At 35.9% G+C, this 27,856-nt stretch overlaps 1 protein-coding gene across 1 annotated transcript in view; it reads left to right on the top strand.

Annotated features, from left to right (window-relative positions):
• The first annotated feature begins 17,783 nt into the window (after nucleotides 1–17,783).
• Nucleotides 17,784–27,856, top strand: part of LOC140157959 (uncharacterized) — a 42,959-nt gene continuing 32,886 nt past the window's right edge. Inside the window, exon 1 of the mRNA XM_072181207.1 lies at nucleotides 17,784–18,866. Within this exon, the coding sequence (XP_072037308.1) occupies nucleotides 17,784–18,866 (1,083 nt within the window). The remainder of the gene's footprint in view (nucleotides 18,867–27,856) is intronic.

Genomic DNA, 27,856 nt, shown 5'->3' with positions numbered 1-27,856 from the left:
CGAGAGCCCAATATATATATATCCCCCACCTCTCTGCGCCATACATAAATTCGCCTATCGTCATTTCCGAATGTTCAAAAAGGTAATCACGCTTCCTCAGCATGTGCAATAAATTAGCATTAAAATTAATCTTATTCTATAGGGATTCTAGAAACTCCTAGCACGTGGCGCCAATGGTGTGGGTCTATCAAGTTCATGAATTATGCATTAGAATATTTTCAAGTTCATAATGTTGTATAATTGAAGACCGAATTAAAAAGACTAGCTTGCGTATGCCGTCCTGTCAACCAGACCAAAAATGCCATACTGCGCAGGTCAGCAACCAATCACGGCGCGCCTTTGTCATGACGTCAGACGCAAACTAGTCTTTTTTAATTCGGTCTTTAATTATAGGTTGTAACCTCAGCGCTCATAAGCAGCTTTATCGTAGAAGACAAGTTGGAAAACCGTTATGCTGTGGCAATGGGAATACACATCAAACAAGGTTTAATTTCATGATTACATGAAATCTGATTTATCAATGCAAAAACTTTGGCTGGAGAAGTTGAAGCTGACGTTCATGGCGACACTTTGGATGTGATAATTTGACATCATGGATTGTTTTGTGCAAATTTTGAGGTATTTTTGTGCCATTTAATACGCGGCGAGTCAGCAGGCCGACTGGCATGCAGGCCTAGCTCGACTAGGCCGCAATCATCGTGTCTACATCATAATAATAGGTTGAAATGATGGGATTGAAAAGACCGGCTAGCTATTTGATTTATCTGCATACGAGATGTATGTGCTGTGCCGTGTTCAACGTGTACGTGAGTATACAATGTACACACGGCATGTCATGATCATGATGATGTTGCATTTGAACTGCAATGTATGTTATGATACGCCTAGCCGCGCCTATGGCCGGCTTCATTGCTGTTCAAATACATGTACTAAAGTATTGCAATTTTATTGCGTTGATATAATTCGGAATAATTCGTTTTAAAGTATTTGCTTCCCCAATTCCCATGCGTGGTTGGTCATGTTGGTGGTATGTATGTCAGTTTTTACATTCTACTGAGTACTGTTGCAATATTTGTGCATGCATACCCATGACCGTTTCAAGACTATGACTGAGAAATTTGCTTTTTGTTTGTTAAGATAAAAATAAAAATAAAATGCAAGAATCATCTTTCCCAACACAACACAAACAAGGTGTTGATATTGGCCCTTTCGATGCAAAACAAAGCACAAATGAAGGAAAGAAAACAAAACAATAATGTTTTTGATTTTTTATTCAATTACACATACAAAAAAGTAAATTTTAATATAATAATATTAATATTATTTTAGTCCTGAATACAAAATATAATAAACAAGCATAAAATAATCTGATACGAAAAATTGTTACTCTGAAACGTTACAATCGTAATTTTCAATCACAAAATCCACAAGAAATGACTCTTGATACAACTTAGGCCTATATTTAAAAAACAGAAACGACTGCCTGCATCTGGAACTCTTCATATCTGAAAGTTTGAAGGTCTTATTTCATACATCAGAATTATCTGCAAGATTGCAAGATGGCTTTAGGTGACCGTGGCCCTATTGGCTAATGCACAAATTTAGATTTTCTTTCTATTTAAATAATATGTTAAAGCTTATCATAGATTACATTCGGTTCTTGAGATATGGTCTGTCAAAATGGCGCGAAACCAAAACAAAAAATTGGCAACAACTTTCTTTTTATTTTCTATATTTTTGACAAGTCCAGTTGCCAGATGATTTTCTAATTACATGCATGAATTATGCAAAGTAAAGATTTCAGATACAATTAAAAGAGCTATGGTACTGAGGCATGGTGTATGGATAGAACACACACTATACTACAAAATTACGGTTGCGTTTTGGCAAATTTCAATTTGCATAACTAATTAGGGCCACTTATTAGAAAAGTTGATTAGGGCCCTAATTAATTATGCAAATGGAAATTTGCCAAAGGCATCCATGGGTTTTATATCTTATTTTGTAGCCGATCTGAACATTTTACATTTTACATTCTTGCATATATAATTAGAAAATAAGGCCTACCTGACAACATTGCATCACAAAAATAAAAGAAAGTTGTTGCCAACTTCTTGGTTTCGTGCCATTTTGACAGGCCATATTTTGGTAACCGAATATCCGATTAAAATAAAATTTTCAGTCTTGTAATCATGAGACTCACATATTTCAATCAGACAAAAATCTATATCCAATAGCGTTACCTTAAAGCTAGCATTATAAGTGTCTCCTTAACTTATAACAAAAGTGCCCACTGGTATCTTGGAGGCATTGTCTTTTTTAAAGACATTTCTTGTTTACCCATATACCCTTTATAACCTTTGGCGAATGGCGTTTTGTGTTTGATACCACATTCATTTTTATTTGAAAATCCAGCAAGTCCTATTTTTTCCGTGCCAAAAAAGATATTAAATGAAGAAAAATGTTTTAAAATAGAATGCAATGTTCGTTTCTTCCATAAACGTGATCAATATCCTAGAATTGTCACCCCCTCCGCAACCATATGCACCATAACGACGGCCCCCGTATCCTATATGATTACGGATTGGAATTTTCGATATTTGTCACTTACGTTAGAGGGGAGGGGGAGGGGGTTAGCCTTCTAACGAAAGGACTTTCGTTTATAGGGATTCATCGAACTTTTGGGTTGTTCCCTTACATTTGAGGTATTGATATTTCCATATTGACTAGGAACAACTTTTGGATACTTCGCATTGAAATAAACACTATAGATAAAACCAATATTAAATATTTTCAAAGTCCTCTGTAAGGCTATAAATATCATTCGTAAGTATCAAAAGTCAATCAATGTCATATCGAAGCATCATATCAATTAAGTTAAAAGTAAAATTTAATTATGAAAGAAAGTGAGCCCAACAGTGAAATAGTCGTGCAGTCACGTTTGCTTCCTAAAGGTGTCTGATATTATTTGGGAAATACTCGTTTATTTTCAAATATTAATATATCAGCATTTTTGTACCTTTTCAGTATATAATTATAATACTTGGTAGCAGGCACTGCAAGTGACAAGACGTGGGCAGCTTTTCAACATCAGTGGTGGTGGGCATAATTTGGAACTGTACCAATGGCCTTACAATCCCGACTGAAAAATGATTTAAATTGAGGGGTAAATATAAAATTATATGACGGGCTCTCTGTATAGGTATGCAATGGGTGACGGGCTGTCTGTAATGGACCGCCGGGGCTCTTCTTTTAGGGCTTTACTATAAAAGTTAGCGGCCTCAGCTCTACCTCAAGACTAGCCTTAAATTAGGGGGGTGATCTCGAACCAAAGTTTTAAAATACTTGTGAAAATCATTGTAGTGACTTGGTGTGAATGGGAAAATGGCCTTTATTTCATTCAATTCGGACATTTTACCCCCTGGACATGGCTTCTGAAGTTTTCCCGTTTTTGCCCATTTTAGTGCATTGTAATGTACAGTATATATAGGCTGCATGTTTATAGCTAATTAAAGTGTATGGGTGGCTTCAAAAGTCAGCCGCTGGTTGACCGGCAGTATAGTGGCGGTTGAACCGCATTCCATATTGTTTAGAACAATGCAAACCGGATCTAACCGGGTAGAACCGGGCGGAACTGGCGAGCAACCGGCAGATGTGTTTTGAAGCTCTCCCTATAAAGTATGTGATTTAACTTATGATAATTGTTTTCAGTGCTCTCAGACTAATGAATAATAAGAATCACTGATGTTTCTGATGGAATATTCAGAAATATTTTCATGGTAGGGGTTGGTTGGATTTTGAATTTGAATCTCTTAATTATAAAGATTAGTTGAAATGCGACGCGAAAACATTTTGACTCCCTAATCCAACCCCTTCCACAAGAGTATTATTAAACATTTCCTAATTGTATTCAATCTGTGTAGGTAATCATTGGTAGTGGCGAAATATGTCATGATTAAAAAAAATGTAAACAAAAAATGTCCAAGGGGGGGGTGGATGCAACTTGTACATCAGCCTGGGTAACCACCCACTCTACTCCGGTCGAGAGGTGACCCTATGAGGTCGGAAACCAATGAAATATCCATGGCAAGAGGACATGAAAATCTGTAAAATTGTTGAACAGTGAACTGGGACGGACAATTTTACCGTGAAGATTTACATGGAAATTGTTCAGTTATTTTCAGCCATTTTATTGAATATTACATGTATCTTTTACTTTCCCCATGTTCCATATGAAGGTTCTACCGACCTTCAGCATTGGATCCCTTATAAATGTGCTCGCAACCAATTATCACCCATAATATAATACTATACTGACTACAAAAATCAATGGAACTCTGACCTCTTGGGGTCAATTTATTTCTTTTTTGTTGATTGGAAGAAATTTTGGCCACCTATTTTCGTCAAAATGTATAGTGAATTTGATTTTGCCAGGTGTCAATCTAGACTGAAATGGAGTCATCTTCAAGCATAGTAAAAAAAAAACCATCTCTTTTTCTGAAAATAGCCACATCTCTTGAAGGCCATCACAAGAAAGTCATGAATATGCAATTAAAGCAGACCCCTATTGCCAACTTTGGAACTTGTATATTTGTACACCAATGTTTTCAGAGTAGCATCCAGTTTTGGTTCTTGGGCACGAAATATTGCAATTAAGATTGTTTGTTTCAAATATGGAACATAAAATACCCAATTCTAATCTATACATTTTACATCTACACAAATTTGGGCATATTTTTATGGTAGAAACGCCGAAATTAAGAGTATATTCCTTATAAGGGGTGATGCAATAATCATGTGTACCCCGGGGTGATCAATTCCCAAATTGGTCTGCCAAAATTCGTTTGCCCACCCCACCCCTTTGGCTGTGCCAAAAAAACTCTACCCCCTTTCGACGTGCCAAAAAACCTTTGCCCAACCACCCTTTGACATGCCCAAAACAAAAGATTCTTTGCCCTCCCCCCCTTACACATACATGATTTTGGGGAACCCAAGTTTAAAACTTTAGATTGTCTTATCATATAATGCCAGAACAGCCTACACCTTTTAGAGCATAATATAGAAACGGTACCCAAAAGATCTGTGCCAAAATCGCTTGCCCCTCCCCCTCTTTCTTCGACCTGCCAAAAATCGCTTGTCCCCCATTCAACCTGCCACAAAATGCTTTTTTTTTTTTGGCCTGCCAAAAATCATTGCCACCCCCACACACACACCCACACACAATTGACCCTGGGGTACACATAAATATTGCACCACCCTTTATTCCGTGTGGTGGAAAAAAAGCATTGCGTACCACCTTCCATGCGTTTAATTGGTGCAACCCACAAATATGACATCTAAATTTTATATTATGACGTCATTGTGATGTCAAGTGGGGGTGTTGGATCTTTCCGTTTTTGATATCAAAAGAATGAATATACTTTCCGATATACATTGATACCATTTTGTAAAGGATTTAATAACAAGTGATGTTACAAAAATAACATGGAAATAATTATTGTATTGACCCTATATATATGGCCTGTGCTAAAACATGCAAAAAAGCTCGATATCTTCAGACCCCATGTCCAGGGGGTAAAATAAAAGGCATTTTCCCACTAACACAATGCCACTACAACTATTTCCACAAGTTTTGAAAAAATACCTCACAAAGTGGTTCAGAGATCACCCCCCTACTTAAATAAACTGATGGCGATATCACTGCACTAAAATGATTTATATAATGACAGTTAAAGCCATAATGTGTGATTTGCTTCACAGCGACGCCCTCAATTTTACTCGGATTTCTACTTTTTGCATAATTATAATGCCCAGTGGTATACTAAAACACCATGTAAAAGATTAAGCCTGAAGTGCTTTAATAAGAGTAAAATTGCTAACATGTAGCGTGGATGTCAGCTTGTATGTACACACGTCGATCGCGATGCGCTGTGCAGTTACCATGGTTACATGTAATACGATCGGCGAGCGTAGTACACGCGTTGTAGGCGTTGGAATGTATGGCAATTGTCTTCGTTATACCTCATTTGTTTGGCTCGAAATTAAAAGGGGATAATGTGATCAGTGAAAACGAACATTTAAATAAGAATCTATTCTTTATGCAAATCACACATTATTGCTTTAAGGCCAGTTAAAGAATGATTCATATCGTCGGGTGCATCACATACTGGTCTATCTTGAATTTTTGACTTTTTTGAGAAAATTGGTATATAGTTCTTTTTTATGAAGCTCTTCCAATACAACAAATTACAGACCTCAATTTTTCCTAGATAATTAGTAATAAAATGTTAAATTTAAACTATCTCTGATTTTTTCAAAATACGTATTTCACATACTGATCTATCTCGAAAAAAACACGCATTTCTAGAAAATCGCAATTGAAAATCTTCGTATTAAGTTTACCTTTCTATAATTTAATTAGACTATGAATTTTTATGAAGGTGGTTTTAAATTAAAGCATATACTTATTTAAGTGGAATGTTTTATTATATTTACGTATGTAATATTGCTTAAAACTACACTTAAGTTGTAGTTCTGTATGTGAAAACGTGAATTTCCCGATATCGTATTGAAAGTGCATTACATACTGGTCTATCTCGAGATAGACCAGTATGTGATGCGTCTAAAGTCACGTCATTGTTCGCGACATCAAGATAGCCCCCAAGATAGACCAGTATGAAATGCACTTTAAATACGATATCGGGAAATTAACTATTTCACATACAGAACTATAACTTTAGTGTGGTTTTAAGCAATATTGCAAAGGTAAATATAATTCAAGATTCCACTTAAATATATCTGTTAAGTATATACTTTAATTTAAAACCACTTTCATTAAAATCCATAGTCTAATTAAATTATAGAAAGGTTAACTTGATACGAAGTTTTTCAATTGCGATTTTCTCGAAATGTGTGCTTTTCGAGATAGACCAGTATGTGATGCGTCCGACGATATAATCATTTTAATAAGATGACTAAGTTGCAACTCAACAGTACCAACCACACATTTGACAACAAAGAAGTTGTCATATTGGACAGAGAATCGCGGCTGTGGTTTGAAAGAGGTGTAAAAGAGGCTGCTTATGTGAAGCGGGAGGAGCCATCTTTGAACAGAGGAGGAGGTATGCGCCACAACATGGTGGGGGCCTACATTTCTGCTATCCAAAACATCCCTCGACGTTTCAGTTCTCTGACCCCGTCACGCCGCCGAGAAATCAGACGGCTTGAGGAAGCATCCAGGATAGGATGTGAAACGTCGCCAGTCAAAAATAGTAAGTCCAGTTGACTAGATTTTAAAATGATTAACCTTGATATTTTATATACCTGGATGACTGAGAATATACACAAATGTATATTAAGTATATTATTGCTAATTATTAATTGTGAAGAAACGCCTAAAAGTATGTGAAAATATTTTAGAACCCATTTTCTATCAATTGTTTGAACCTGTTATTTCACCGTTCTCTAAAACGAATGCATGCGTGTAACTTTTTTCAATTAAATATCAAACTTGACCTTAGAAGTCTTTTGTGGTAGTGGGATTGTTACTATGGCATCAAACAACTTGACCTTAGAAAACCTTTGTAGTAGCAGTAGCGCTCCGATATGACATTGATTGACGTCTGATACTTTGAAATCGCACACCCTTTGAACATAATATAATTGATATTATTGCTATACCTTTATTTTATGTAAGACTTTATTACCATTCACAGTAGTTCCACGTACATAGGATGATGGTAAGCACTGCCTAAAATGGCAATTCATGCCTGGAAACTTGCTGTCAATTTGTTACTTTTCTGTTCAAATCTAGGAATAGTTTGTACAAAAAATGTTACAAATGGTAAGTGATATATATTATAAAGAAATATTACACATTTTGTTAAATTTATTCCACAGTTACTCTTACTTGTATTCTTAACACTACGGCTGTATTTATTGATGTCATTACCTCTCCCCAATGTTGGTTTTTATGTAATATTCTTCTTCTTCCTCCTCCTCTTCTTCTTCTCCTCCTCCTTCTTCTCCTCCTCCTCCTTCTTCTTCTTCTTCTTCTTCTTCTTCTTCTTCTTCTTCTTCTTCTTCTTCTTCTTCTTCTTCTTCTTCTTCTTCTTCTTCTTCTTCTTCTTCTTCTTCGTCGTCTTCCTCCTCCTCCTCATCTTCTTCTTCTTCCTCCTCCTCCTCCTCCTACTCATCTTCTTCTTCTCTTTCTTCTTCTTCTTCTTCTTCTTCTTCTTCTTCTTCTTCTTCTTCTTCTTCTTCTTCTTCTTCTTCTTCTTCTTCTTCTTCTTCTTCAGTTTCTTCTTCTCCTCCTCCTCATCCTCCTTCGTCTTCGTCTTCTTCTTCTCTTTCTGCTTCTTCTTCTCCTCCCTTCTCCCTTCTTCTTCTTCTTCTTCTTCTTCTTCTCCTCCTCCTCCTCCTTTTTCTTCTTCTTCTTCTTCCTCCTCCTCCTCCTCTTCTTTTTCTTTAATACTGCATTTAAATTGTATGCAGAAGTGCTTATGCCCGGTGCTTATGTGTTTTCGTATGATCAGTTATCGTTTACACGTGGTTTTAACTGATTTATTCGTAATATTTGCAGCATACAACGAGTTGCGACTGACAGTTTCAAATCACCCCTACAACTTCAGTAGATTAGAGATACGCCAGTATGGCGGTGAATGGGGAACGTTATGTTGCTCTACATACTGCAGGATTTATAATGAAGAAGGGTTTCAAAATGATTTGGACGACGTCTGTAAATTACTCGGGTACAAAGGCTTGCTTGGTTCAAGTAACGACTTCGAATCTACCGGAAACACCTCACCCGTCCATTTATCTTTAGATTATTATAAACGACGGGAAGGCGAAAATGTGTCATCAGTGTTTGATTTGGGGGTTAGCAATTGGTCTGTGCCAACATGCACATCCACTAACAACGTATTTCTGACTTGTCTTTCGGGTACGGAATATAATTTTAAAATTTATTTTATTTTAGCTTATTTATGCAAATGAATTTTTTATTATTTTGTTTGTTTATAATAAAACACCTTAAAACTGGTTCTCGATGCGTGCAAGTTCCAGGAACATGCACACACAAAGGAGAGCTTTGACAGCAATAATATCACAGGGCTCTTAGGTTTTGGATGGTATTTATGAGTAACTGGAGGTCTTAAAGTCCTCATTACAAGTGCTAAAAAATTAGGAGCTCGTAAAAGAGAGACAAAATAGTTAATATTGAATCTAGAATTATCCTTGTTGTAATGTTGACTTTGTTTACCAGCCTATATGAAATAAATAATGCATTTGTAACTTATGCTAATTACCTGACTACAGAACAAGACACTTTTCACTGGCGACTTGTTAACGATCGTAACCCCAACATTACACAACGCGGGAGACTTGAAGTACGACGAAATCATGAAAAATGGGGTTCAGTCTGTTTACATGGACCTCTCCATCTCGTCACAATTGAAGTAGCGATATGTGGAGATTATCTGGGGTTTGATGTGCCTGAAACATTTTATGGCATACCCGCACCAATAATTGCCTGGGAAAGTCCTAGTTCGGAGCATGTTGTATGGGATCGCCCGCTACAACCAGGTGCTCGCGACTACAAATCTTCGCTGTATGAACACATAATGAACAATTGGGGAAACGTGAAATGCCCGAAGAAGCGTGTACTCCATATATCGTGTGATCTTGGTACGTAATTTACTTCTAACTGTTGATTACTTGAGAATGGGAAAAACTAGTTAGCTTTGACACTCCCGGGGTGCCACCCTTAACACCCGGGTGGGCATTCGAATTTGAAAGTGAAGGGGTGTGAGGACACCAGTTTAAAACAAGGGGTTCTTTCGGAGAGAGGTATGACACAAAATGGGGTCATCAGGTGATAATAATAATAATTTGACCTTTAACCTTTTTGCCTGTAATTCTTTATTCTTTAAATAAGAGGAACACATTTTTTTAAAGATTTGATTTTTATATATGCAAGTTAAGCACTGTTCTACTACTTGGATATTTTGGGGACTTTTGATGTATATACTTTTGAAGCCCACAAAGATGTTGTCTGCAGGTAGCAAATTATCTTATATGCTGATGATACTACTCTGTAGTGTACAAAGCAATTAACAACCATCAGGATATTTGATTTTTAAGATGACATTAACAAAATCTCTGATTGGTCTTCTAGCAATTACCAAACAATCCTTCTGGGACCTTCTGTTACATCTTTCTAGGAATTTATACTGATAGCGAATTATCCTTTAAGATTTGCATTGGTGTGACTCGTCGAATGATTGGCCTGATCCATCGGCATTTCCAGCTCCCCAACACCTTCGTCGCACCCTGTACACTTCCCCCAACTCTCCTTTCTTAAGATTCTCCGGGACTCCTTCAAGATGTACCATGTTTTCAAAATTCTAACCGGCCTTTGATCTGCTCCTAATGGGCCATTTCATTTAAAATCAACACTACCCCTGTGGAAGATTTTGGAAATACATTCCATAGAGGGAGTATGTTTTTCAAATGTAATTGGTCAGGGTTAATCATTTTGAAACCCATACTCCCCCTGTGTTATGGCTTTACCTATATCTCCACAACTGGAGTGAGTATTTCAAATGGAAGTTACTCAATTGTCTGTTGTATTCAAAATTCATACTCCCTCTGTCGAAGACGTTAGCTAAATCTTCCACAGGGGTAGTGTGTATTTTAAATGGAATAGCCCAATGTATTTACACCTCAATCTCATCTCGTTCAAACTCACCCTTCAGCCGCCTCACATTTTGTCAAAGAAGTTTCTTCCAACTAGGTCCCAAGTTGTGGAATGACCTACCTGACAACATTTTTGTTGTTCCAACCAGTCCGCTTTCAAGGTTGCAGTTAAAGTCCTTTGGTTGTTTCCTTTCCCTTTATGTTTGTCTTTTTAGCTTGTTCATTTATTTTTTGCCTTGTATTGATGACTATGTGCGCACTATTGGGTATTGTTTGGACTTTTTGACAAATTCCCAAATTACGCGGGTCTATAAAAAGCACCTGCAAGAATTTTGGTAAGTTACACGGGTATCAGGTGGGCTGGTTTTACCCAGCAAACACAAAAACGTTTTTAAAACGTTTTAAATAATGTATATTTTGGGTTTGGGTTTAGGTAAAACGTTTTAATAACATTAAAATGTCGGGTTATATAAAGGTCATGAAATCGTTTTGAAACGTTTTGTATGAAAACACACTACAACAATATTTTTAAAATGTTTTCGAAATATCATTGTAAACTATTTTTGCAAACATTTTTGGCCAAATATTTTGTCAACACTTAAATAACATTATGTTAAAATATTTGCACCCAGCAAACACAGAAATGTCGTGAAACCATTTTAAAAACGTTATTGTAAATATTTTGGGCAAACATTTTTTGTAAAATATTTTTTCAACCCCAAAATAATTGGTCAGGGTTAATCATTTTGAAACCCATACTCCCCCTGTGTTATGGCTTTACCTATATCTCCACAACTGGAGTGAGTATTTCAAATGGAAGTTACTCAATTGTCTGTTGTATTCAAAATTCATACTCCCTCTGTCGAAGACGTTAGCTAAATCTTCCACAGGGGTAGTGTGTATTTTAAATGGAATAGCCCAATGTATTTACACCTCAATCTCATCTCGTTCAAACTCACCCTTCAGCCGCCTCACATTTTGTCAAAGAAGTTTCTTCCAACTAGGTCCCAAGTTGTGGAATGACCTACCTGACAACATTTTTTGTTGTTCCAACCAGTCCGCTTTCAAGGTTGCAGTTAAAGCCCTTTGGTTGTTTCCTTTCCCTTTATGTTTGTCTTTTTAGCTTGTTCATTTATTTTTTGCTTTGTATTGATGACTATGTGCGCACTATTGGGTATTGTTTGGACTTTTTGACAAATTCCCAAATTACGCGGGTCTATAAAAAGCACCTGCAAGAATTTTTGGTAAGTTACACGGGTATCAGGTGGGCTGGTTTTACCCAGCAAACACAAAAACGTTTTTAAAACGTTTTAAATAATGTATATTTTGGGTTTGGGTTTAGGTAAAAACGTTTTAATAACATTAAAATGTCGGGTTATATAAAGGTCATGAAATCGTTTTGAAACGTTTTGTATGAAAACACACTACAACAATATTTTTAAAATGTTTTCGAAATATCATTGTAAACTATTTTGCAAACATTTTGGCCAAATATTTTGTCAACACTTAAATAACATTATGTTAAAATATTTGCACCCAGCAAACACAGAAATGTCGTGAAACCATTTTAAAAACGTTATTGTAAATATTTTGGGCAAACATTTTTTGTAAAATATTTTTTCAACCCCAAAATAACATCCTGTTTAGAATGATTTGTACCAAGTTGTCAAAAATGTTTTTGGAATGTTATTAAAACGTTTTTATACCATTTATATAACCCGACATTTAAATGTTTTCTGTAAATCATTTTTGTTTGCTGTGCAGTAAATTACCAACAAATGTTATTTATTGTTATGGAAACGTTTTATACTATTAATGTACCCATTATATAACCCGACATTTAAACGTTTTCTGACAACCTTTTATAACCTTTTGCGAATGATGTCGAAAACGTTTTGTTTTTGCTGGGTAACCAGCAATCATAGAAACAGGCAATATGACAAAATCTGGGAACATGAAGGTTGGCCAAATCAGTTCATACTTTGTAAGATTGATGTACTGGATGACATATTTTCACATGCCAGACTAGACTCACCTGACCCCCTGAGTAGGGAGATATGGGTACCCCCTAATTTGGGGCTTTTGACACCAGAAAATTGCTGTGAAAATAGTTGAAAAATGACAAAGTTCATGAGGTTATTTAGCATTTTGAAAAATGCTAAAAAAATGGCAATTTATAAAGCCCTTTTCAGAAAATATACATCTTAAATTTTGGATATTTTTAATGTTAATATTTTGAGGCTATATTGGTCTAATCCAAACAATAAATAGTTGATTCGGGCGGTGTAACAAATTTGCATAAAACTGGTGTTTCTAGACAGTATTTTTGCCTAATAAATTTCTTGAATTTTACATTATAAGTCTAAAAATATGAGGAAAGTGGACGTGAAAACTCAATTTTTTGTCTTGAAATGCTAATTTCTTTTTCATGTGATGACATTGTTTTAGAATTGTCTAAACAGATTAATGCCAAGCCTGCAAAAGTGTTTCTAGACACACAATAAAAAATCATATTCGGTATCTGAATGCATACCAGTATAGAATCCATGCAGCCAAATGTGCTCTACTTAACGATTTCGTAGAACAGATGTTTCAAATGGACAAATCATACATCGAAATGTTCATCCATTTTAAGGGGGTAGATTGTACCAAAACAAATAAGGGATATAAACCCTTAACAAGGGGGGTCAGAATCCTGAAAAAGGTTTCAGTGAGAATGTGTCATCAAACACCCCTACTACACCAAATATGGGCAAATTCGGCCAACCTTGATGTTCCTGCCACTGCCTGGTTTACTCCGGCATGATCAAAAATGGGTCAGGATATTACGGGCATAGATAGATGTTTGTAAAATCATTGTTGTGCCATCTACTAAATGATATCTTTCTTTTTTAATTTGCAAATAGTGCTTACGAAAGATGTTGGCGCATATCGTTTAGTAAATGGTTTACATGACTATGAAGGACGATTGGAATTCAAATTTAAAGAAGACGAACAGTGGAGATCTGTAACTGTTACTGAAACTAGATACTTCAATCAAGAATTTTTAATTGTGCTGGACGAAATCTGTCAACATCTTGGATTTGCATCACATCTAACATACTACCTGTGGAACAAATTTGGCGCTGGGAATGGACCTCTTTACCAATTAGGAGGTGCAACGTTTGTAACGTCACCTAGTGATGATCATACTGAAGACACTGGGCTGCTATGCACACTTAGTAAGATTTAAAATGAAATGTATTGTTTAAGCTTCTGTTCAGTATTATGGGATTTACAAGTTTCAGATCAGGTACATGAGTAAAATTTGGACATCTTGACTAGTTCCAGATGCAATAGAAGTGAGCTGAACTCTCTTCACGGGTTAAGTAAGGAGAAGAAATACAATATCAATTATTGTGTAGTTCTTGATTATAGGCATAAAGGTCAAATGTCAAATTTATGTGTCATTAAATGTCATTATGTACAGGGTAAAAAAATCAAAAATGCTCCGATTTCGCTCAAAATGGTCTCAAATTGTTCCATTTTTCAACAAAGAATAGTTTACTATATCTCAAGTAGTTTGTTATCTGGGTAACATCACAAAATAGATCAAGATTAAAATGATTCAACGGGCTTTAAATTTGTTACCCAGGGCAAAGAATTCTTTCGTTATTTTTTTCCAAGCGGAACATTTTGAGACCACTTTGAGCGAAATCGGAGTGCTGCGAATACATTGGTTTCAGGAAAGTAACTAACACCGCTGGCGTTGCAGCGGTCGAAATTGCACGCAATCTTTTCTGAAGTATTAAGGGCTCCGGTGTAAACGTTTCGGCAGTACTTTTTGTGGGACATGAGAGCACATCAGACATATCGAATTGAATTCTGAATACGAGGAATGTCCTTCTGATATCAAATAATTTTGATTTTTTGAAATTCGCGATATAATAGAACATTTTATGACAAATTATTAAAATTTGATATTTTAAAATTTTTGTTATTTAACGGCCTTCGAAGTAAACTTTCTAAATCTAAAAGTCGCCACACAATGTCATTTAGCAAGCTGATTATGTTAACGCCATGATCACACACAAAAGTATATTTAAGACTTGACGTTTAGATTATTTTAACATAATTTCCAATACCTGGTCTTTTAACTAGATAATGCATAACTTGTGATTTTGTAATACATCCATCAGTAAAAATCTTTCATGGCAGAGTGGTTTTGATAGATAATCTTCCAGATATTGAACCGTAATTTGGCAACTCTCTAATATATCATTTTGTGATTTGTTTATACATATATAATATTGACAATAGTGGCCTATTATATACCGTTTACGTTTTTCAGACAATACGATATCTACTAGATTAATTGGAAACCCAATTGACAAAGCAATTGTAGAAGTCTCAAATGGATTGTCTTGGGGTAGGATCTGTGTTCACTTTTGGAGCATTGGACTCGCAGAAGGAGTTTGTCAACAAGCAGGTTACAGTGGCGCACTAGCAGCTCTTTCCATTCCAAGTGAAGAAGAAAGAGATTCAAAACCTGAAGTGTACCTTGCACCGTTTGAATATTGCGGTATTGATCTGATCAATTGTAGGGATTCTGTAACTCAAAGCTGTGAATGTCAACGCTACCATGCCGGCGTAAAATGTAAGTTTGTTACATATTCAAAATGTAGAGGCTCGATTGATTTCAAAACTTCTTACGTCATGAAGTCCTTTCAATAGTCAAATATTTACCACAACTTTTTTCAAGTATTTGCATCTTAGGTAAATAATTATGCTTTTTGAATACGAAAATATGGAAGAATAAATCATTGGTCCTGGGAACCCTTCCTTTGCACAACTAAATCCTTTTCCTAATAGTATATAGCATAGCACTACTGACTTACTCTGATGTTTTAATTCACAGGTGCCACTACTCAATATGATCAAAGTCGCATATATCTTTTAGACATCATAGATGATTTGCGTTTGATACCCGTACATAATAATTCGATATACTATTACCGACTTCAAGTACGTGATCATAACAGATGGTACCCTGTTTGTGGGATACTCTCATCACGTACCGCAATGAGTTTAGATTGTGACAGGAATACTTACGATTCCGAAGACAAAATATCAAAGCTAAATTCTAGCCATGTAGGAATAATTAAATATGACGACAGATTGGATTATTTATTGATCGTAGAAGGACATTGTTCTATGTATGAGTTATCTGAGACTCGTCACTTTTGTCGAACAAGTAAGCATGTCAGAAAATATTTGCTGCAAAATAGTGCACACATTTTGCTTGACACTTTTCGCTGGAACATAAACATCTCAAAAAAGTAACTAACCCCCTTTAATAATGGCCATTATTCAAAAAGGGGCTATTGTATTACACATCTGTAAAATGCGTTGGAAGCAGAATTTATTTCTGCGCATTTGACACCTCATTTGATATGATAGCCCAGAAAACAATAAAACACTGGTACATTTAATGTAGTGAGGTCCAGATTTGAAAAATTGCACTTACATTCAAATTTTTACAATACAAAAACACGCAGATATCATTACACAGATTTCCTTCCATTACACTGAATACAAAATCAATATAATTTACTGCAACTTTCAAATCTTGGGTTACATTGATTTAAATGTACGCTGTGACGTCAATTATTTAGTCAATTGATGCAAATGAGGTGTCAAAATGTACAGAAATAAATCCTGCTTCGAACGCATTTTACAGATTTGTAATACAATCACCCGTTTTTTAATAATGGTCAATATTCAAGGGGGGGTTAGTAACTTTTCTTTGAGATGTTTATATAATTATTACTATAATTACCCAGTCCTTAATGTTTACTATATCTGTGCATTCATGTTTTATGTTTGTCTTTTATTCAACAGTAGTATGTTTTTTCACTGTTTGTCTGTTATATTTAGATTTGTTGGACGACCTTTTAGATATTCACATTTCCATCGACGTTGTCAATAGTTGTGAAGGTCGATGTCATCATAACCGTGTAGACTCTTGCAGATGTGACCCTGATTGTGCTGCTTTTGGAGATTGTTGTTTTGATTATGACGTCATATGTAACACTTCAAAGTATATCCAATCAGAAACCTGGATAGATCCCAAGCTTTATGGCTGTTATAATTTCGTAGTACACAGTGTACTATTGGTTAACCAATGCCCGCCTTCTTGGAAAGACCCCAATGTGAAAGCACTTTGTATAAGTCGAGTCGATGGTATGATCATGTTTGACAAGTATGGGTATAACTTTCGAAACATGTTTTGCGCGGTGTGTATCTATCGTAAAGCAAATGAAATATATCCTTGGACTATGCTTCCTTTTGGTTATCGTGATTGCTTTCAAAGGTTTTTACAAAGCGGAGGTAAATTTTTGAATTTTCAAAATGAAGAAAGCCAGGAATTTGTAATCGGTATTCAGTTGCGTCTTTGTTACCGTAATCCCCGCTGCCTGAACTCTACCGAACCAGCAATTTTAAGAAAGTGCGAATCTCATGTTTTCCGTCATGGTTCAAGTTGTTTCAAAGGATTTAAAAATCCTTATTGTTACTTCTGCGAACGCGGAGTCATTGAAAGTTCATGTCGTGAAATGTATAGTGGAATCCAGACCATGTGGAAATTTCGTGCACATAAGTCAGTACAACCCGCAAAAGTACAAACATGCCTTGGAAACGAAACTCATAATCCGATTACGCAATCATGCAAGAAGATATCATGCAGACCTGGATATTCACTGTCGCTCCCATCAACTGAATGTGTTCTGAACAATAACGAAAACGTTATGATCACCAAGAACTGGAAATGCTCGAATCAGCACGTTCAGCTTTTCTTTAAGACACCAATCAAATCATTGGACGGTGTTCAATGTTTAAAAGATTACCTCCTGAGATACAATCAACTAATCATCCAAGAATATAGTTTGGAAACTTATGATAACATGGAATGGCGAGCATTTGAAATGGACCATCAGGAGAACGGTTTTGAGATGCTTCAGTTTTTGAAGTCCCGGCTTGAACGTGATACAAATTATAGTGTAACTTACGGGAACAGTACGCGTCAAGAGTTATTTTGTGGAGTTGTAAAAATGGAGGTGTTCTTTGCATGTGATAAACGTCCTGATGAAAAACTACAGAACAATTGTATGGGAGACTGGTACTCAGGATCTTCATCTGAGTTCCTGTTTTTCAATAATGAGTCGGACTTGAGCTCACTTCTTTTTATACCCACAGACACCTACATTACACCAATATATATCATTTACTATGAACTATTCAATTTGGAGGAACCTGAAGATTTTCAAGGCATGTTTTTTGTATGTGGCAACAAGATTAATACCACTGATCTCGATTGTGCTTTCGTGACGTTGAATTCCTCAGAGTATTTGTTGAAAGACAATGAAACACTTTTAGTTTACTCCGGAATGGAATTTCAAAGCAGTGACTTCATCATTTTGCCTAACCAAGACGCCCAGGTTTGCTACAACTCGTTTTCAGATTTGCACCTCGATGTTGTCGAACAGTTAACGTTGTCAATAACACCTCTTGATATTGTCAGCTTTATAACGACTACAATGTCCATGTTCGGAGAGTTAGGAACTTTGACGACGTACATTAGATTCAAACAACTTCGAAATATTTACGGTCATGGAATTATGAGTTTATCATTTGCGTTATTTATAGCTCAACTGTTTACACTCTTGCCTGAAACTTTTAGCATGTCTGACCGTGTTTGTGTTACATTTGGCGTGATAAAACATTACTTCTGGCTCGCTACGTTTACATGGACATCCATAATAGCTTTCATTCTATTCTACCAATTTGGATGGAAACAGTTACAACTCATTCCGAAAAGCAACATGGTATCTGGAATTCTACAGGTGTTAGGATGGGGTTTACCATTACTTGTTTCAGGCTCAGTTGTGTCATTGCATTTCCTCCTCGTATCGTCAGACGACGGCAAAGTATATGGCGGGGAAGATTGTTGGATAATAGCAGAGTTTACTAATGTGCTTGCGTTTGGATTGCCAGTTGCTTTGTCAATTGTCTTGAATACCACACTGGCTGTTTTAACCATGATTAAGCTTCGTAAAGCCAATCAAACGTCCAATAGGCTTCGGAATCAAGTGGATAAGAGGGAGACCTGGAGAGAGGCCGTGTTATTTACAAAAGTAGGTGTTTGCAAACTAATAACAATTTACACGTGCAACAAAATTGAAAGACACTTAATAGTACAGGGCGCAATGGGTTTGGGATTTTATTTTCCTACATTAGTAGAACCAATGTTTTTTTGGCATCTTTAAACCTGAAATGATAAAAATTTGATAGATTCTATTTTTTTATATGCCACATGTGGTTCCCACGAGGGGTCGAAGGTCAAAACTAATTGATAGTCCCATCATGTTGTAATGTATCTCAAATTGTACCTCTCTTCACAGGGAATAAAAAGTTAATTTTCATATTTCTCTACGGTGCTTAGTTCAAAGTTATAAGGTCAAATAGGTCAAATGTCAAACATTTCATACACAGAGGTCAAAATTAAATAATGGTCCGATTTCATCGAAACTTATCTCAAATTACTCCCCTTAAGGGGGTACTACACCCATCGCATTTTTTTGCGGGTTTTTTGCATTTTGTGAAAAAATGAGAAAAACAAATTGGTCAAAGTGGTATGCAAAATGAAGGGGCAAAGTGGTATGCAAAATGAAGGGGCAAATTTTCTCGTTCTATTGGTGGCATCGGTATCGATGTAGCTTACATGCTTTTAAAAGGACATGCCCAAAAGCGGTACATGGGGGCACTTTGGGGGCAAATTGGAGTATATCTAAAATTTCAGAATTGCTACCGTAAATCCAATCACACACACATGTTAAGCACTTATGACAGACGCTAAAAGTATCAAAATGATTTTTTTGGGGGAAATTAATTAATTATGCACAGCTTTGAAAACATTAATATGCATCAATTTCATGTTATCAATGAAATTAAACTTATTTTCCCCTTCCAGTTGACAATGATATGCAAAGTTTGTGTTCGCAAGGCAGCATATTTGTTTCAGGTTTGATAAGGTTGAAATTAAAGAACAGTCAATGCCTTGGTTTTCAGTAGTAGGTGATTTTTAGGGCCGTCATCTAAGTAAAACACGAACATTGAATATAACGTGAAACGATACGCAAGTACATGATATGCAAGTACATGTGTTTGGGACAAAAATGTTAATTTGTCGCAACTTATTGCACAAAATCAACTAAAGTGGGAACGTTGACAGTGTATGTTGGAGCATAATTAATATGCCACCCTTTTACTTACATCGGACACGCCAATCCAGTCCATTTCACTTGAAACAACCCCTGCCAGTGTATGATATTTCCGTATTATAAGCGTCGCCATTTTAATTGAATTTTGCATTTCGGTGTTGGGCGATACTCGATACAATTACGATACCAGTGGTATCGTAATTGGTATCGGCTACTTTTGACAGATAGAAAAAATAAAATGTACTATTATGAAACGCATTGAAAACAAAAATATTTGAAAATTGAAAACAAATATATGCAAATATTTTAATCTTTCATTCTCTATTAGCAACTTCAGGTAGCGAATAAATTTTTTGTGGTATAGTGATTTAATTCCAACGGGATTGTCTATGGGATATACACTCATCGGCATACCATGGCGTGATATTTCGAGTGATAGAAGTGAAGTTTATGATGTTTTTTTTTGTGTGCAAATTTCCAATGTTTTTCGCATCCAAATGTATTGGGAACTTTCATAATGATTGCATATTAAAGACCCATTCAGTGATCCCAGCGCAAGTGTAAAAAAATACAATTGTTTGAAGGAAAAGTGATTCAAATTGTCATTTGGTATTTTTGAAATGACAAATTTGGCAAAAAACGAAAAAAAAAAACCCAGCAGTACTGACGAAGTTGAGCCCCATTCAAATACACGTAGCTAATCTGCTAATTTAGATACTGTCAATATAAATTACAGAGTTCGTGTAAAATGTCTTATTTTGCCTTAAATACACGGCTTTCGGCTGAACCACTCGCAGACTGTTTAGCACATCTATGACAATGCAATGATAAAGGTAGGCCCTATACCAAAATCTGAATTTTGATGATTTGTACGATCGTCCGGATGAGCAAATCACTGAATGGGCCTTTAACTATTTTATCATTTTGGAAGAAAAAAAAGAAAAATCTAAAAATTTAAAAAGATCGTACATTATAGGCTTTAATTAAAAAGAAAGTTGCAAACTTGTTGTATCTAGTTGATTAAAGTAATGTTTGCTACGTACTGGTTTTATTATCACCTGTGTTTACGATTCGTAATCCCACGAAAAGCAAGTTTAGTTCGTTAATGTGGTAGGCCTACAGCCATACGTCCACATCCTAGACTCATTTCAGGCGCGGTTTCAGGGGAGCGCCGGCTGGCCTGCTACCCCACCCCCCCAAAAAAAAAAAAGAGCAAAGGAGAGAAGAGAAGAGAAAGGGGAAAAGGAAAAGAGAAAAGGGAGAAAAGGAGGAGAGAAAAGGTTAAATTTCACGTAATTGAGTAGGCCCATGCTTAATAAAAAACCGCACAGTCGGGTCGATCGGAAGTAGGTCCTATAATAATGGCCTGCGATTATTTTAGGCATTGCTTGAAGGCGGGTCCGCATCCTAAAAGCATGTGAAAATTACTGCGGGCCCGCCGATACCGTATGCAGGGTCCGTCACATTTTGCCACCAAAGTCATTATTAAGACGGACTACCGACTTCATCGATTTATGCATGCTTTTACCATGTTTACGAATCTCGAATTTTGCAAATTGAGTTCAGGACCTTTTTAAGCAATTGATTTGAATGGTGTAAAAATGATGCACCAAATGGCTTGAATTGGACCTTCATTTTGCACAAGTTTCTTACTTCTGAGGAACATCCCCCTCAGACAATCCCCTGCGTCGCGCAAGCGCGCTCCGCGGCCATTTCTTTTTTTTTTCATTTCATTTTATTTTTTCTAAAAATTCGGCCCCCACCCCTGACTGCTCTTGATCGACAATCGGTACCAAAAGCTGGTATCGCCCATCCCTATGGAGATTGACATAGACGTATTATAGGACTGGGAGCGAGTCTAATACTGCATGTGGCTATCGACGAGTGTTAGTAACGGCAGAAACCCCCAAACCGGTTGTGAAGAAGACTACGTACTATCGCTAAAAAAATAAGCGTCCTTATCAACCAGTCAACTTTAAGACAAATAGGTGAAAAGGACACTTTCACGATGTTTTTCATATTTTTTTAATTTCACATGATCCGTGCATATATCGCCTAGCTATAAATGAAAAAATATTTTTTTAGACCAATCAAACCAATATATGGGTGTAGTACGTCCTTAACATAAGAAATCTCAAACATAAACTTAATTCACAATTCTAGCGCATTTTTGTATTGTCATGTCCCCCTTTAGCAGCCAAAGTCCAATAGAAATAAGTACAAGCATAACTTGACCTTTGATTTCATCCGATTCTGAGGTTATATGTTCTCAAATAAATTGTTTTCAATTGAATCGGTGCAATTTGAAAATTTGGCTTCTGTGCATGAGAAATTTGACATTTGACCTTACACTATAACTCCTGAACGAAGCATCCTAGTGCAATATGACAATTGCCTTTTTTTTATTCCGATCAATGAGTGGAACCATTTGATGTATATTGCAACATGATAGAACAAATTTTAAATTTTGAAATTAAAGAACAGTCAAGACCCCTCGTGGGAAACATAAGGGGCATAGTAAAAATGGAACCAATTCTAGTTTTATCCTTTTAGGTGTAAAATTGCCAAAAACATTGGTTCAACTAATGTAGGAAAGCTAGATGATAACTTAACAATCACCCTACTATAAGGCCAAAAAAAAAAAGCTTTGTCTCAAAGCTCACGAGTGGTTTGAAAACAAATTCGAAATGCAATATTTTTGACTTGGTATTTCCGTACTGACGCGAGTATAGCATGGTACTTTACATAAGGATTTGCTAGTTAACAAGGTGCAATGTTAATCTTTCATAACAGTAAATACACGTCAAGGTCCGATATTCGGCACCAGAAGCTGAAAAAAGTAGTCTCACTTGAGTTGTAGAAAACTCATATTTCTCATATTATTGGGTGGAATCTTAGCCTTACCTTCACTAAATAGAATGTTAGGAATATTATTGATAAAATATTTCCATTTCTTTGTAAGAAATGACATGCAAACTATCAATATTTTTATTTATTTTACGCCTACTCTGACATCCAAAATACTGTTACTGACTGGAGGCGGCCATCTTGGAATGATACCTGTCTTGTTCACTGCGAATATGTTTTCACTGATTTGGACTTTATTTTCTCACATCATAATCCTTCAAAAATTCCAAAATAATGTTTTCAGGTATTCATGATTTCTGCAGATCATTTTAAATATTTAGGGTTGATTTTGACGACAAATATAAGACAGAAAGTAAATATAATCAGCGGAAGAGGCTACTTTTTTGTTTATACACACGGTGCATAGAAACTAATGCCAACAACTGATTAATTTTCCATTTTCCAGCGAGAGTATTGTGAAAGCTTGATATTTTGTAGAATTTATATCATCTTAAAAATATTAGGTAAATAAATAATCTAGCAATGACAATTAAGCTTCATAGTCACAAAAATAATTTTTTTTGAGATAAAAAATCTGATTTTCGCCGAATTGTTTCGGAAAAAATTGAATTTTTTGTTTGTTTTAAAATAAAAAAAATTCCGCAATTCTTTTTTGTTTCAAATCGCGAGATTTAACAAATGCGCACGCAAGCTTTGAGACTAACCTTTTTTGGCCTGATCTAAATTTCAAAATAAAGTAGTCGATAGATGGAGAGTTTTGTTCTGCGTATTATTCGTGATACCTATTTTGGCAAAACACTACTTTAGTCATACCATTTGATTGAGTTTCGAAAGTGACAAATTTTGTGATTCCTCCTTTAGGGCGACACGCGTCGCCTTTTGTAACTTCTGTCGCCTTATTGTAACGGGCTCATTATAAGGCGGTCGATTAACACTCATAAGTAGGGGGTTTCGAATGAAACGTCTGTTTGAAGCCATATTGTAACATTTCCATAACAGTCTGTCCACATAGAAGTACAAACCAAATCTGTAGCATCGGGGTCGATGCTTTGCGTCACAGGCACTGTGTGTTAAAACAAAAACGCGACGCGAAGCATTTATATACGCATTGCAATGAAATAATTATTCTTATACCTCCAGTTTCCGAGGTCTATTCACTTTGTACTTCTATCTGGACAGACTGTAGCATTCCTTTTCATAAACTGTTAGCTTTTAGCCACACAACTGAGCAAAGAAAGACAAAGAAAATCGAACAAAAATTTAATCTGCGATGTTTAAAGGCCCGCAGCTTACGAGCTGATCAAACTATGATAATATTATTTCATAATTGTTGGCAAAGAAAAAAGTTAAAAGTTAAAATGGGACTAAAATCGTATATTATGGCTTTAAGGTAAAGGCATACCGATGCTTCCTTACTTCTATGTAACTTCTTTTCGCAAAATATTTTTCAACCCCAAATAACATTCTATTTAGAATGTTTTATATCAAGATTTTCGAAATGTTTTTGGAGTGTTATTAGAACGTTTTTATACACTTTATATAACCCGACATTTAAAAGTTTTCTGTAAAACATTTTGTGTCTGCTGGGCAGTAGATTATCAACAAATGTTTTTTAATGTTATAAAAACGTTTGATACCCTTAATATGCCCTTTATAATAACCCAACATTTAAACGTATTCTGACAACCTTTTATAACCTTTTGCGAATGATGTCGAAAACGTTTTGTGTTTGCTGGGTTAGTTGCCTAGAGTATTATTTTAGGGATTTCAGTCTACGTCTTTATTTGCTTTGTAATACTCCTCTCTAGGTGTCATCTGTTCTTGGTCTTTGTTGGATCCTGATGTTCATTGCAAGTGCTGCAGACGTGGAGGTAGTCTGGTGGATTGCTATTATCTTTTCTTCTCTGCAAGGCGTACATATTTTCTTCTCGTTCGGCTTCAATGATAAGGCGCGCAAGTTGTGGAAAGAGTCAGCCTGCAAATAGATTTAGATGGCGCCAAATTACGTTTAATTAATTGTTGATATCTACTCACATAATGTTAACATTAATATAGACGCACTAAAACATACATACTATAATAAGCTACAAAGAATTGGCACGATTATTATTTAAATACAAATACAGTAGTTACACTGCAGATGTGGAGGTACTCTAGTGGATTGCTATCATCATTTCTTCTCTGCAAGGCGTACATATTTTCTTCTCGTTCGGATTCAATGATAAGGCGCGCAAGTTGTGGAAAGAGTCAGCCCGCAAATAAGTTCAGGTGGAGCTAGACTGCGTTTATTAATTGTTAATATCAACTCACATAATGTTAAATTAAATAAAATCGCACTAAAACATATATGATATAATAAGCTAAAAGAATTGGCACGATAATTAAAATACAAATACGGTAGGTACACTGTAGACGCGAAGGTACTCTGGTTGATTACTATAGTCATTTCTTCTCTGCAAGGCGCACATATTTTCTTCTCGTTCGGCGTCAATGATAAGGCGCCCAAGTGGTGGAAAGAGTCAGCCCGCCAATAAGTTGCTGGAGCAAAAATGCGTTTTATGAATATTGTTAATATTCATTTACATAATGTTAAGTTAAATACAAAAGCACTGAAACATATATAACATAATAAACTATAAAGAATTGGGACGATAATTAAAATACAAATAAAGTAATTACAGGTACAAGTATCGTAAGTTAATATGAAAAACAGAATAAACCGACAATACTAAAATAACTTTATAGGGTCATATGAATGGCCCGTGACCCGATCGACCCCCTCCTCGATTTTACCTCATCGTTATTAATTTTATTATGTTGATGGCAGGAGATGCAGCGTGCAGAAATGCCTTCACCAAAAAGTGTTCCTCTCTAATAACCATCTTTATTTTTACTAACAAGAGTCAAGAAGCTCTATAAGATATTTGCAATATTTAATTGTCAATGTGGTTCTTTAGTGAAAAAAAACCAAAAAAAAAAGAGAGAAATAAAAATAATTAGAAAAAATAGAGCACAAAGATGAGCTTGTGTTTAACTTTCGTTGTGAGATATTTTGATGATTAGTCACTCTTGACACCCCCTTTATCTTGCGCTCATAAGTTAAGTTGCTTTAAAGATACGGAGTGTAAACTTAGCAGACAATTACAAGAAGGATGAATAAATAAAGCGTGAAAAAATGACAGTGTTTTGTTATACCATCGCAAAATGCGGTCCATTTTCTACATGTAACCTTTTTATGGGACACCTTGTACATAATACCATGCATGATTCTTGAACTCGGCACAAAAAACTCGTAGCACTAGTATCCATGGTCCATGCGGGGGTCCATAGGAACCTTAAACACCTTTACTCAGTTTAGTCTGAGAATCGTTGGCATTTTTGTTATGCATGTTAGTGCATAGTTCTGTAATGCAAAATAGACTGGCCGTGGCCTTTATACTTTGATTTGATCCAGTCATTTATGCTTGTGTTTTCATGCATTGCATCATGCAGGTAGACCTTTACCGTGACCATGGACATACTGATAGAGATACCCATCATCAAGGAATATAACTATGGAATTGGCAATAGATATTAAGCATATGTCAAATTGTTATTCAAATAACGTATTGCTTTTATAATGATTCCCTGCCTTGTTTGAGGGCGTTATAGTCAGTCATGTCTACAGACAGAGGTTGAGTCGAAAGTATGGCATCTTAAATTTATTGCGTATAAATTTGAAATTTTACAGTGACTTTAGTAGGTAGTGCATAGCTCAAGCGAAATCTTGTGTTGACACACACTGGCTACGTGGTAGAATTATATGTGCCGATACACCACGAATCAGTCGTTAAGTCGGCCCCAGTCAATTTTGTTTTATTTCGTGTTTTGAAAATATTTATCATAAGCTTTAAAATGGTATATCATTTGACTTCAAACGATATCCAGAAGCGGGACTATGTTTTTTTTAAAACTCTGTTCCTTCAACAAAATGGTACCCTTATCGGTTCTACATGTGTCTCTTTTTCCACTTTGTTGGTAATAAATATCAAACAGTCATAATTGGCGGTCGTTTCAAATCATCCCCAAGTCAACGCGGTTCAGGAATGTCCCCTCATTGTTAATTGTTGTTTATACATACCTAGACAAAATAAATTGCTTTGTAACCCACAACTTGAACAGGATTTAGCAAAAGCAAACAAAGACTAGAGATATTTAACGATTCTATAGAAATAAGTAGAAGACTATTATCCTCTTCAGCAATTGGATTATTGATTGGTTTAAACGGTGTTTGACTCGCGCTATCAAATGAGAAACTTGTCGCACCAAATTGAGGTACCTATGAATACGACCTTCACGCACATTTTACACTGTAACTCAGAATGCAACTTGCCGACTTTAGGGCTCATTGGTAGTGTACGGCCACATATTCATAATATTGAAATCAAACAGATAGATGTGCACTAAAGACCGTTTGTTTCACTTAATTAAAAGAGACGTTAACAAAGATAGTGGTATACACACTGATTAGTGTATATTGATAATGTTTATCACACGAGGACACAAATACAAATAACCTTGGTTAGCTACTTCAATCAATATTAAATAAACATAATTTGTCAATAGGTTCGCCGTCGCAAATAATAAAGGAGACAAGCAGAAAAAATGATCCCACCGGGAATCGAACCCAGAACCTCAGGTTTACAATATTCCCCTATATGCACATGCAATAACCCTAACCCTTAACCCTAACCCTAACTCTTAACCCTAACCTCATTTGAATATTGGAGAATATTGAATGAAGCATCTACGGCCAGACGAATATGACGCCATTTTGGAAACTGAGGTGTCAAAGGTTTTCGTGACTTCAAATACTACTTGTATGCCATTTCTAATACCTGTCACGCAGTTGTATTATTGACAGCAAGCCCAAATTTCAAAATTAAATTTGCAAAACGTCAGTCCCATATCAGATATCTTCGGAAAACAATCACTGTAGCCTAGTGGGACCATAGTAGTTGACCCGTTCCTGGTATCATATGACACGCTTCCAAGAG

The sequence above is a fragment of the Amphiura filiformis genome, chromosome 7 (genome assembly GCF_039555335.1).
Source record: "Amphiura filiformis chromosome 7, Afil_fr2py, whole genome shotgun sequence".
NCBI lineage: Eukaryota > Metazoa > Echinodermata > Ophiuroidea > Amphilepidida > Amphiuridae > Amphiura > Amphiura filiformis.
Note: the sequence above shows the minus strand (reverse complement) of the source record. Positions and strands in the feature narration are given on the sequence as shown.